We start from the raw sequence: 13456 nt of genomic DNA, 5'->3' as shown, positions 1-13456 counted from the left end.
ATACAGTAGATACGAAGGGTTCTAAAAGTGTAACCATCAGAACAGGTGGTGACGAAAAGCAACAATGCATGGTAATATGCGTATTAGCTGATGGAACCGAACTCCCCCCATGTGTGGTTCTGAAAAAGAAAACACTTCCGAAAGGAAACTTGCCGTCCGGTGTTGTTAGAACACGAGTCCGGCTGGATGTACAGTGCGTTAGTTGAGGACTGGGTGAAGTGCGTTTGGCAACGTCGCCCGGGAGCTTTGTTACAAAAATAAAATATGCTTGTGCTGGACAGTTACCGAGGACATACAACTGACGCCGTAAAAGATATGGAAAAACTGATTTTGCAATAATTCCTGGAGGACTCGCTTTATTCTACAGCCGTTGGATATGTGGCGTGAACCAGCCTTTCAAAACTGCAACGAAACAGTTGTACACCGAATGGATAATTGAAATAATAAAGAGGTTCAACCTATTCAATACCAAAGAATAAGAAATGCAGTGATTACATTCTTATTTAATAATAAGTAGAAGTGCTACCGGTTTCGACCCTAGTCCAGGTCATCAATACTGAACAATGAAATTTTTATCTTTAAATGGATGTCTGATTGTGATCATAGATTAATACCAACCGGACGAGTGAAGAGGCCTGAAGTGGGACTAATATGCAGCTGGATCAAGACCACATGGGCGCGCATCCCCAACGATCTATTGCCCAAAAGCTTTAAGAAATTTGGAATTTCGAATTCAGTGGACGATAATGAGGATGACTATTTGTGGAAAGATGCAAGTTACGAAAGTTCCTATGGTGAAACTTCAGATGAAGACTCTGAATTGTGAATGATCTGAGTACTGGACAGATTTTATTTACGATTTTTGTAATGATTTTATTAATTGTAAGATGCTTAAATTTATATTTGTGGTATATTTGAAGAAAATTAAATAGGAATGTAAGTTATTTGACTTTTTATTTTTTCTTATTTTGCCGTCTCAAAGTTAGAGTGCAGGTCTTATTCAGTGGTGGGTGATTTCGGGATTATATGGCATATCGTATGTTTTCAATAAAATGCAATTTTTCTTTCATTAATGTAAATTTGCATAAATTTGTTTCATTTGTGTTATGTCATTTGTGTGCATGTACATTATTTTGTTTAGTTATTAGATGTTTTACATTAAGGCTGAAGATGGTCAGCCCCAGCTGGAACTAGTCCCTATTAACCGACAACAAACAAAAGAACCCTCGGCTACTTCGGTTCGCACAGCTTCTTCGGTTCATCCCGATGTTACCCAATGAATCAAGGACAAGCACACGCGCAACTGGCTGACAGACATGCCGGCTGTCAAGCTGGCGTTAACACATACAGCAAGTAGCTGCAGTCAGGCTCTTCGATTGAGGTTATCTTTCATTAAAGCCGGAAACGCAATGCAATTAAAAGAACGAAAGTAAATGTAAAGTGGCCAAAAGTATTAAGCATTGAGTAAATGGAACTACTTACAATACCCAAGCTGTAAACCATATTTTTTAAAATAAAAAATAAAAGTAAACTGTTCCAATAAGCGTACACACAGAGGACATAATATGAACAACACAAAATAACCGTCGAAGATACTCTCTGCTACAGTCAAGTATCTTTTCCGATTTTAACACACGCTTCGATTTGTCCAGTGTAGGTACAGTTTTTTCATCACGTAAAAGTCGCTTATTTTCCGACGTATCACATCTTTTGTGAAGTCATCTGTTTCGATCCTTTTCTTGTGGACTGTTTTCTTGCCATCAGGTGTAGAAAAATGCAAACAACCCTTGACTATTGACGTCTTCCCTTCCGCTAAAATACGTTTCACCAGTGACTTTGAAACCCCTGTTGCTTCACTTGTTGAAGCCACTACATTATAATTCAGTTTATGAACTGTTTTCTGTTCTCGTAAGTGAGCAGCTATGTTATATACTATTTCTCTGGCTTGTACCCTTAGAGGCCGTCCAGATTTGCTACCAGACTTCGAAGTAGCAGCCATAACTACTGTACATTTAAATGACGCTCTCACTAGAATAACACGGTACACAACACTAAATAGCTGAAAGACTGGGCTGCCGTCAATTATTTCGCTGCTGAGCGGCTTTAGATGTGTGCGTTGGCATACCAGTTGCGCAACTGCCGATACTTCTAATTCTGTTTTTTACAGAGTCAAGAATTTAGTTTATGCACCTGGTTAATGTGCTCCGTAATGAGTAATGACCCCTGAAGGTCGCTAGGTAACACTGTTCAACACTATATACGTAAAAACATTTACCAATACAGTACACGCTACACACGAAGGAATTATAGGACTATAATACAACTAAAGAAAGAAATGCGAATTAAACTGACAAAACAACAAGAGCGCTAAAACGGATACAGAAGTGACCGCTCTTCACAGTGTGCACAGTACGGTGGCCAGGCAGCATGTGACCCCCTCCACTATTCCCTATGATGTCAGACATCCACTCGGAGAGAATGCGCGGAGAAGTGGGCTTTGCGCAGGTTCTTTTGTTAGTTGCACGGTAATAATTAATGTAATTTAGAATACTGCATTTTATAGTATTGAAAGGTACACCATTACTACAGTAATTTAATAATTATATTGTAATTACAATTCAATACGGATCAGAACCATGAGGTTTATAACCTATGATATTCTTTCCTAGGGTCCATACAGGAAGCTTTGCAGGGCAATTAACAGTGAAAAAACTGAAGGACTGTTTACTTAAATAAGTAGGAATACTTCTGGAACACAGAAAGAAATGATACTTCACCAGTGGCTGAAAAGGACTAACTTTATCTTTGGATCATCTTTCATTGTCAAGGAGATGGGATGAACATGGAACACTATGGTTACAACTTTAATGTGCATTTTTAAACAAATTTCAGTGAGAACATTTTTAGATTTTATGAAACTGTGTAGGTTTGTTTACTCTTGTCCTAAACGGAAACTTTTCCTTTTTCAGCTGATGATCTTCTCCCATTGGTAAAAGGTATCAAGTTTCAGTATGGAAAAGAATTACAATATTCAGAGTCGACAGACCTCAAAGAGGCATTTTATTTCTTTATCTCTAGCACCTTACAGAAATATCAGTTCTTTCAACCAGGTAAAGCACACAATGGCAGTACACCAAGGATATAGGAGCACAACACTGCTGATCCCTGGTCATAAATGTTTCCCTTCCCATCCATTGGAATGTAACTGCACCAACACTCCTACTTTTTCATAAAAATATATATAAAATTTCACAACACTTAAACAACCTTAAATAAAGATTACGTAACAACCCGTTAAATATCTTGTATTTTACATTTAACAAAATACTGAACTACCGCTATACGTAAAGACATCAATCACACAATGACAGGAAAGAGATTGAGAAGGTCAAAGAAATACAGGACCAAGTTCTCTTTGACCTTTCCAATGCCATTAAGGATCGGAATTACTACTATTACTTCAATCGAGGGATAACCCTACACCACTTCTAAGATTACCTTTCATTCAAAAACACACTCCATTAAATATCACAAGCATTCCAGAGAAAGTCTTATTTTTAGCTTTCAATACCAAAAATTGTAACAAATGAGTAAAATCCAATCAGGAGACACATCTTTAATCTGCAGTAATAAAAAATTGCATTTTCTGAAAATTCAGTAAAAGTTGATAACAATGAAAATGGCATCCACAACTTCTTCATACATACACACATACACATGGGAGAACAGTTCAAGGTACACAAGCTTTGTATAAAATATTTTGACCCCAAAGAAGAGTGTTCAAATTAACATCTCCAATGATGCCAGTAAAACTGTATTCCACAGAATGGTACTCTCGCATTACAATAAAACGTAATGTCATGATTGCACAGTCGTAACAGATACAAAGAAGGAATGGAACCGACTAGATGTAAACTACAAACCAAATAATCACAGATAAAATAATCTCGAATTACATGGATGTTGTGAGGAAGAAAATTTAAACTTCGATCACATTTTGTACAAGTAAGTCACTGGGTCAGTATACATCTGTGGAATAAGAGTAATTCTAAAATACACTATACGATCTGACCAAATGATTCTCCCAAGTTCATCAAGGCCTATCACTGCCTTCTCTAACATAAAAGCGTTGAAGATAAAACTATATAAATATACAAGTACAGTACATCCAGAAAGAACATCCAAAATTATCTTTAACTTTATGCAATTTTGAATTGCCAAAGCTTCTTGGTCCAGGGTTATAAATTTATACACGATTATTGAAATATGGTGCTCCATGCAAGAGAAAACCAATGTGGAACACATGATTCTGGCTTCATTAAATGAAGTACACATTACTGTAGGGGTAGAGAGTGGAGAGGCAGTTGGAAAGCCTCTTGCCTAACAAGTCACAAAATAATATAACACACACATACAGTATCTACCATAATCTGGGCTGTAAGAGAACTCCAAAACCTGAGAATGACAAAATTACTGTATTCCCAAACAAAATAGCAAATGACAATATCTTTCATTTCAACATACAAGTTGAATTAAAAGCAAGACATCTTAAACCAAAACTTCCCAGATCAAATACAATTAAAACACTGAAAGTAATAGTTTTTGCTGGATGTCTACCATGCACTACAACTACCCACCCTATTTTGAAAAAATTCAGGCTTCTCAAATCTCAACTCCTAGCAATTTAGTTACCACATGTTTACCAAAATAACATTCTTTAAAATGTCTTTCTGTAGCAACTTCAGAGTGATTACAATCACATTCTATAGTTGAGGTGACTTAGGATTTTACTGGAGCCACAGTCCTCCCTGAATGAAACCAAAGATTTTCAGTGCAAAAGATCTGATGGAGCACGAAATCCATCAATTGTCAAAACCGGCAGAGCGTTTCGCTTTCCTCTGTCGTGGACTCTGCTTCGGTGCACGAGGAGATTTTTCTGAAAAGCAAAATAAGTTTCATCAAATACTACAATTTCTCAAAAATGAAAATATAAAATAATTTGTGAATGACAAACAACAAATCAAATAGAAATGAATGGTACATACACTACAGTATTCAGCTATCAAAAACTAGAACACCAGTCACATATAGAAATGAACATAAAGAACATGCATCAGGAATAAGGAAGGTCAGTGCAGAACACATGAGAAATATTTTAAAAATGCAAAAGAACAAGGACAGTCTCCACATCTTCATACACTGGGGTCTTCAAACAGATAGGCTCTCTCCTCACTGATCCCAGTTCTACATCCATTTCCTCTCAGCCCTTGACAAGTTCATTTCTGTTTCTGAGCTTCATCGGGAAGGTGGGCTTGAACACACATTGAGGGCCACCATGACAGCACTTCAGTCTTGATGTAGGAAGAAAGCCAAATAAATATAGGAAAATGGAATAGAAGAAAGGAGGTGAAAGACGATCACAGGATAAACACAAAAAAGGAGAAAGGGACACCCAACGAGCCCATGTAAGGAATGGAAAGGAATAAACAAGTGTAAATCGAGCCGTATATACAAAGATGGGAACACACAACAAGAAAAACAATGACAGATCAGTTTTGGAAGAGGGAGAAATAAAAGTTGGACACAAAAGGACAAGAACAAACCCCGTACCTTTATAAACTAAGCCCTCTCATTTTGTACTTGTTCTGTATTCCTAGTCTTACTACCCGAACTGATCTTAATCTTTTTTTACTCTTCCTTTTACTTGAGTTTTATCTTATCCTACCCCTGTCACATCAAGATTGAAGATCTGTCAAAATGGCCCCTCAAAGAAAGTTGTAGCCCACCTTCATGATGAAGCTGAGAAGCAGAAATGACCTTGTTGAGGGCTAAGAAGAAAGTGATATAGACCAACCGGTATTGACAGGGAGAGAAGAGGCAATGTATTTGAGGATGGCATGTTTGAAGATTTGGAGATTGTCCTTGTGGGTTATTTCTTTCTATTTCTCCTCTTTCAACACTGCTTTGCTACGGTGTTTTATGCATGTTGTTTAAAGGGATAAAACATTAGTTATCGGCACCTAATGGTACGAAATGAGATTAAATGTAATGACAATTTTAAAGTCCAAAATCATCCACTGACCAGAATTCAAAACGATATGACGAAGAATGAATGATTATGAATTTAAAACAATCAATGGATCTGACCCGCAATGCCCACATTCCCAGAAACTAGCAAAGAACAATAGTTTTACTGACCAGCGGACTGCTTCTAAAGCACAATCCCGAACTGATGATGGATGTCGTCTGATGGGGTTCAAAATCCAGGTCATCGAGCCCTCACAATGGCACTTATCGCTAGCAAAGTAGAAACATGGTACTGGTATTTGTCATGTTGTGGTACTAATCAAACGTAGCGTAGACTAGTATAGTCGTACTAATCACAGGCAACGCCCAGACACGTGGCGTTTCTCACATAATGGTACTAATTACAGGCAAGCACTAATCACAGGTACTGTAAACCCACAATTAACCACTCTCTGCTGCTACTAATCACAAACCTATTGTATACATAACATAGTGGTACTGCTCGCAAGTAACTGCAACCCATGGTGTTCCACGTGCGATTGTTAGAGTTCATGGTTTATAGCATTTAAAAATCAGATTTAGCATTTTGATTTTCAAATTTAGCGTTTTTCAGCATCTAAACTTCTCAAATTTAGCGTTTTGTAGCAAATTGGTTAAAAATAGGCATAATTTGCTAAATTGCACACACAACGGTTGGGAGTAAAATCATACTGTTTAATCACACATTGCTCGTCACGCAGTTTTGAATTCACTATGGAAAATAAGACAAACATCAACATCAGACTGCAAGAAGTATTAACGAACACACAGGAATATGCTTATTTTCAAATTTACAAACACAATTTCAAAGTGAAAAATACTATTCTGAACGTATTTATCACAGTACAACACACCTACAAGGAAGAGGAATTTCAATGATGATTAAAGTACAACCTGCCAATTGTTTAAAAGGTGTCCTCCTTCATTTGAGACCGCCTATCAGTTACAATTATGTTTTACTTGCTAAAAAAAAAATTGTACATCAACACCGTTCGTAGAGGCCCAAATGGACAGAAGTGCTGCCAAGGCAAAAAACATTTTTTTCTTCAAGTTTTTGATTGCAGAGTTGGCACATCAATATAGGCCATCTGTATCCTTACATAAAAATGTCCCGATTTGTGACTTTCGGCGTGCTGTTTGATCGTCACTTCGCTTCCACCCATGGCAAACAGACAAAATAAATCGCTACCGTACTTTTAAACAGAACTACTACTTAACACCAATGTCAAGAATAACCGACTAAGATCAAGGGTCAACACACAAAGAGAATGAACGTGGTGCTTGAAAGTGTATTTGCTGTTTGATTGACTGGTCTTTGCAGTGCTCTTTAGGCAGTGAAAGAAATTCCACACATTGAATGATTTAACCCTTTGGCCTACTTGTGAAAGGAAATATTCCCTTACATACTATTTATTTTTTCTTCACTTTAACATAAATTTGATTAATCACATAAGAATACACGAAGCAAAGTGAGCTTTTAGCTCGTCTATGGTAACAGGAAACCAATGTTTTTGTTCGTAGGGAAGCAGATAAATTAGCAAGAAATGTACAGGCATAGGCATTGGTTTCCTTAGTAACGTGATCCCAGAACTGTGGGGTTAAAATTCATTCCCTAAGTCCATTTCTTTCGGATTATTACCCAAGCCCCTCCTCACTATAGAGTGAATTTCAAAAACTGGTTTACATGTTACAGAAAGAGGCTTATTGTCAACAACATAATTCCAAGTATCATTTTACTAGACGTCTCAACAGGCGAGTTGGCCGTGCCGTTAGGAGCGCGCAGCTGTGAGCTCGCATCCGGGAGATAGTGGGTTCGAACCCCACTGTCGGCAGCTCTGAAGATGACTTTCCGTGGTTTCCCATTTTCACACCACGCAAGTGCTGGGACTGTACCGTAATTAAGGCCACGGCCACTTCCTTCCCATTCCTAGGTCTTTCCTGTCCCATCATCGCCGTAAGACCTATCTGTGTCGGTGCGACGTAAAGACCCCCCCCCCCAAAAAAAGGAAAACTAGACTTCTCACTCGCTCTTGTTGCATTCTGGTTTTGTCACGTAGTTTCAATTGGCACTATCATCTCAGAACTGAAATCGGAATCACTTTCATCACTGTCATTTGAAGAAGAAGTATTTTCACTCTCCAGAGAATCTTTTCCACCTTCAACATCCTATTTTCAAGCCAGTTACGAAAAAACTCATCCATGCCGCGCTTGGATGCCGCCATGATTGTTTACAACGAGCGGCAAAATGAGGTGCTTTTAATTTTCCGTATTTCAGCTCAGAGTTACTATTTACACAGAGAAAATAGCGTCAGGTATCATCTGACATCAATCGGTTAGGCTGCAAAACAAAGAGAATAAATCTCTCCGACCAGCTAACTGCGATAATGAACTTATAGATGTTCCGTGCACCAAGACAGAAGTGTCCGTCAAAGCATGTTACCGCTTTACAATCGCAATGGGCGCCGTAATAATTATTTCTCCTGAAATAAATAACATTTTTATCTTATTTTTAAGAAAAATGCATCGTTTTTAAAAATATATATGTTTATTTCGTATAAAACAGAGTTTCGCATCTATTTCGCATAAATTGTATAATTTCACATTTTGAACCAATTTCGCATTTTATCGCGAATTCAAAACCGCTAAAAACCACCCGTACGGGTCATATAAGATGAAGGCACATACAATGACAAAGTTTCGGCATATTTCGCATTTATCGCAAATGCTAAAAATCACAAACTCTAGTGATGGTACTAATTACAAGTAGTCTCATGGTTCTAATTCGATCATCCCTTGATCGCCCCTTTTAGTCGCCTCTTACAACAGGCATAGGAAACAGTGGGTGTATTCTTCACCTGTGTACCCCACCCAGAGGGGGTTGAGTGTTAGGTCAGTGAGAGCTATTTTATTTCGCTGAAGTCCGCCGGCAAGCCGGTTAGGACCTCCCCTATCTGCCACCCAGGAGTATCACCTCTCCCCATGTTACGCCAGCGTAGTAGGTTCGTGGGCCATGGTGTTTTCCCTATTATATGCTCCTTCCAAAGTAGCCATCTCTCTCTATATGACTTGATTAGCATTTCTTCATTTCAACCCATTACATACACTAGAACATTTTGAAAAAACTAGCCGAGACTACATGGGGAACAGATGCATACCTGCCAACTTTCGAAAAGAGAAATCCGGAAGATCATTAAGCAGAAAATTTTTAACACACGCATGCGTAACTGTCTTGAGACATAATGAAAAGGGACGGGAAGGGGGGATTAAAAGCAATACTAATACAAGCCAAATACCGTAGAAACTCGATGCATGGTTCCCGGAACTGTCGTTTACCCGTATTCATCGTTGAATTCATTCGGTCCAAAAAATGTTCCATATAAACCAATGTTGAACTTCCCCGTATCTATCATTTCTCGAACTATCATTTTATCGCATCAATCGTCAAAAAAGTACTTGTCCTCGGTCACAAATTTCCCGCAATGATCGATCGTACGTAAGAAAAATATACGCAACATTTTTTTTTAAATTTAGAGGGACGTCTCAATAGTCTTAGCATATAATAGCGGCAACCAGTTACGCAAGAATGTACGAGCGATTCTGAGTTGCTGGTCTTGACCAAGGATCTTGTAGGCTGGAGCGGTGTGCGCAGGTTATTCACGCGCAACCTCGTTACGAAGCTCCTGGTGCGAGCGCTTCTCCTCGACCCACTAACCGACCCATAGAAATATTCTTATTTACAAGAATTAAAACAGACAGCATAAAACTGAAATTTGCCACCATTTTTTGTGTTGGTATAGGCTGCCTAGGGCTGCCAACTTCGTTGAGAAAAAAAGAGAAAATGATGCAGTGCGCCAGATTCGTTTAAATTACTCACGGGGTGATTATTCGCGTCGTACCTTGTGGAGTGTGGGATGCTAGAGGCCTGTTGACCGCTTTGTTGCCTCGGCTCAATCTTGTTACGCCGGACCTAACCAAGCCAGACCAATAATCTTTTCTCATAGCCTAATCTTGTAATAACTTCCTAAGTTGGCAACTTCGCACAAGCCGCTGTGACATTATTCGAGATGCGCCGCGTTTAATTTCTAACCTCTGTGACATTGAGCTGTGCTGCGGGAGGCGCGCCGTGTTTGGTACCTAACCTACCGTTCACAAAGGGTCTACAGAATCTTTTACTAAATACAGGTTATCGCCGTAATATCCACGTATATCTTTAATTTGCAATAAGGGAACTAAACTTAAAAAGGTTTTTCATTAATACAAAACATGTACAGAAAAGCGAAAACAAACGGCACAAGTCACGCTTTTTATTTACACCTCGTAGGCCTATATCATGGTTGCAATATTTTAATACCATTATGTATTGTATGGGCTATATGGTTAGCAGGTGTTGGCCTTTGGTTCAAGGGGTCTCGACTGGGTCAAGGAATTTAACTTTCCTTGGTTAACCCCAACGGTTCGGGGGCCGTCTGTCTGCCGAATTAAACATCATAATTCATCTTAGGTAGGGCTGCATTTTTCATATGCGCGTAGAGAGTCTATCACATGACAACTCGAAAGCCCTACACCCGGCTCGAGGCCACGCGCCATTATTGTTCTTATAATAACAATATATTTACATAACGAAAATGTCCCAATAGAGTACCTGTATTTTATTATTTTGTTTCCCCCCTATTTTTTATATTGCCCGCATATATAGTTTTCCTGCATCCGTAGTCATTTCCCCCTGACCCCTGAAAAATGATTCGACGTTTTACTGTTTATGTTATGATCAACCCTGAAATTAAATACTTACACAAAGTTACATCTTGATGAGCGCTCATCTGTTTTCACTTAACACTGAGAGTTTCAGAACTACCGCCAATGTCACACGCGCACAAACAAAGCATTTCAGCTGCTACGAAACATGACGCAGTTACTATAGTTGTTTAGGGTTTAGGGGTTGTAGTAAGGATGTAAAGGAGAGGGCATATAAGTCTCTGTTAAGACCCCAACTAGAGTATGGTTCCAGTGTATGGGACCCTCACCAGCATTACCTGATTCAAGAACTGGAAAAAATCTAAAGAAAAAGCAGCTCGATTTGTTCTGGGTGATTTCCGACAAAAGAGTAGCGTTACAAAAATGTTGCAAAGTTTGGGTTGGGAGGAATTGAGAGGAAGAAGAGCTGCTCGACTAAGTGGTATGTTCTGAGCTGTCAGCGGAGAGATGGCGTGGAATGACAGTAGTAGACAAATAAGTTTGAGTGGCGTTTATAAAAGTAGGAAAGATCACAATATGAAGATAAAGTTGGAATTCAAGAGGACAAATTGGGGCAAATATTCATTTATAGGAAGGGGGGTTAGGGATTGGAATAACTTATCAAGGGAGACGTTCAATAAATTTCCAATTTCTTTGAAATCATTTAGGAAAAGGCTAGGAAAACAACAGATAGGGATTCTGCCACCTGGGCAACTGCCCTAAATGCAGATCAGTATTGATTGATTTATTTATACTTTTCACGGATTTCTTTTCTTCAAAATCGCAGCCTGCTACTTGTTTGGGAAAATCTCATTGAATGAAGTAGCAGTTGAGGTCGAACAGGTAACAAGTACGGTGATAATCGATAATGTGACTATCGATACATTTACCAGTCGAATTTCAAACACATCATCTCGAATTACCAGCTACTATCGACAGTCAAACAAATCCGGTTGGACCATAGAAAGCGAAACCAAGCGCAGATATTCAAAATCTGTACAACAACGTTGTTCATTTCATTTCACCGTAAAACACACTCAAAATCCATACATTTTACGGAAAAACAGGAGTACTTGGCAGGTATGCAGATCCATCCTCACTATGCACCGCTGCCCTCATATGGTTTATCCAGTGGCTGAATACTGTGCTCCAGTGTGGAAACATGGCGCTCATACAAAAAGATAAACGTCCATCTAAATTAAAGTATGAGAATCATAACAGGCACATCAAAATCCACCCCAAACCCACCGTTACATATTAGTAACATACCCCCTCCAGAACCGAGACGACAGAAAGCAACTATACGTCAGTGGAGATCCTAATCATTCACAGGATACCCCACTCCATAAGATTCTTAACGACCTACCCGTTTCTAGTCTTAAATCAAAGAACATAACTGGCTTCAACATCCAGGGGGGGGGGGGGGGGGGGGAATGGCATGAAAGCTGCAACTCTGATACAATTATGTTATCGAGACCAGAACAGATGTTGCACCTTTCATACATAAAGCCATGGGAGGTCTTGGGATTGCCTATTACTGTTTTGTACATAAAGCCATAGAATATCTTGGGATGGCCTATTAATGTTTCGATCCTAATATAAGACAGGGAATTTTACATTTTGTGTTAAAATGTCCTAATGCATTGTGTCCAAGTACAGTACCAGACGATATCAAACAAATTATCACACAAAAGAGCATCAAAATGTAACATATCTTTGTTTCTTTACGATTGTTTCGGGAATAGAATACCATACGTGTGTCAAGAACTTGTTAAAAGTTGGTATAGATCAGGGGCTTCCAATCTGTAAAGGATCGAGTGCCATATTGGAAACCTCCCTTCTGAAGCCAGCTTGGCAGGTTCGATGTTAGATCATTCCGAAGGTGCTCAAATACGTCAGCCTCGTGTTGATTGATTTACTGGCACGGAAAAGAACTCTTAAGCGACAAAATTGCGGCACCACAGCATCTCCGAAAAACATCAATAGTTAGTGGGACTAAAAACTAATCATTATCAGAAATTTGGATTTTAATTTTTTTAAATGAAAAATAATCCATTCAGATCAAGTGAATTTTTAAAAAGAGGAAATAACATAAAAGAATGAACTAGTTCTGACTTGGGTCTATCATCATCATCATCATTTCCCTTTATCCAGCTGTAGCCGGGTAGGGGCAAATATGGTTCCTCTCCACTTTCTTCGGTCTTTCCACCACTCCTCCTCCAACACAGTGTCCCAGTCCAGGTTTCTTTCTATAATGCTGCGTTGGATGGTATCCTTCCATCTCAATCGTGGTCGTCCACGGCCTCTCCTTCCTTGGATTTGCATTTCCATCACCTTTTTTGGCATTCTTAGATCGCTCATTCGCTTTGTGCCCAAACAATCTTCTCTATTCTATCATTCATTTTTTCCACTCCAATTTCTTCCCGGATTTTCTCATTCCTTATTTTGCCTCTTCTACTCTTCTGTATCATACTCCTCAAGAATTTCATTTCGGCTGCCTGTATTCGACTCTCATCCTTCTTTGTCATTGTCCAAGTTTCTGCTCCGTAAGTTGTTATGGGTACGTAATACATCTTGTACATAGTATCCTTTGCTTCCATTGGCACATCTTTGTCCCGTAACATGTTTCTTACACTATGATAGAAATAACTTCCAG

The 13456-nt window shown here is 39.0% G+C and overlaps 1 protein-coding gene across 1 annotated transcript in view; it reads right to left on the bottom strand.

Moving 5' to 3' along the window:
- Window positions 1–4582: 4582 nt before the first annotated feature.
- l(1)G0320 (signal sequence receptor subunit 1 l(1)G0320) overlaps window positions 4583–13456 on the bottom strand; it is a 70105-nt gene continuing 61231 nt past the window's right edge. Inside the window, exon 5 of the mRNA XM_067147812.2 lies at window positions 4583–4936. Coding sequence (XP_067003913.2) covers window positions 4863–4936 — 74 coding nt within the window. The 3' untranslated portion in view covers window positions 4583–4862. The remainder of the gene's footprint in view (window positions 4937–13456) is intronic.

Source organism: Anabrus simplex, chromosome 5, assembly GCF_040414725.1.
Source record: "Anabrus simplex isolate iqAnaSimp1 chromosome 5, ASM4041472v1, whole genome shotgun sequence".
Taxonomy (NCBI): Eukaryota; Metazoa; Arthropoda; class Insecta; order Orthoptera; family Tettigoniidae; genus Anabrus; species Anabrus simplex.
The sequence above is the reverse complement of the archived record's forward strand: the minus strand, read 5'-3'. Positions and strand labels throughout refer to the sequence as shown.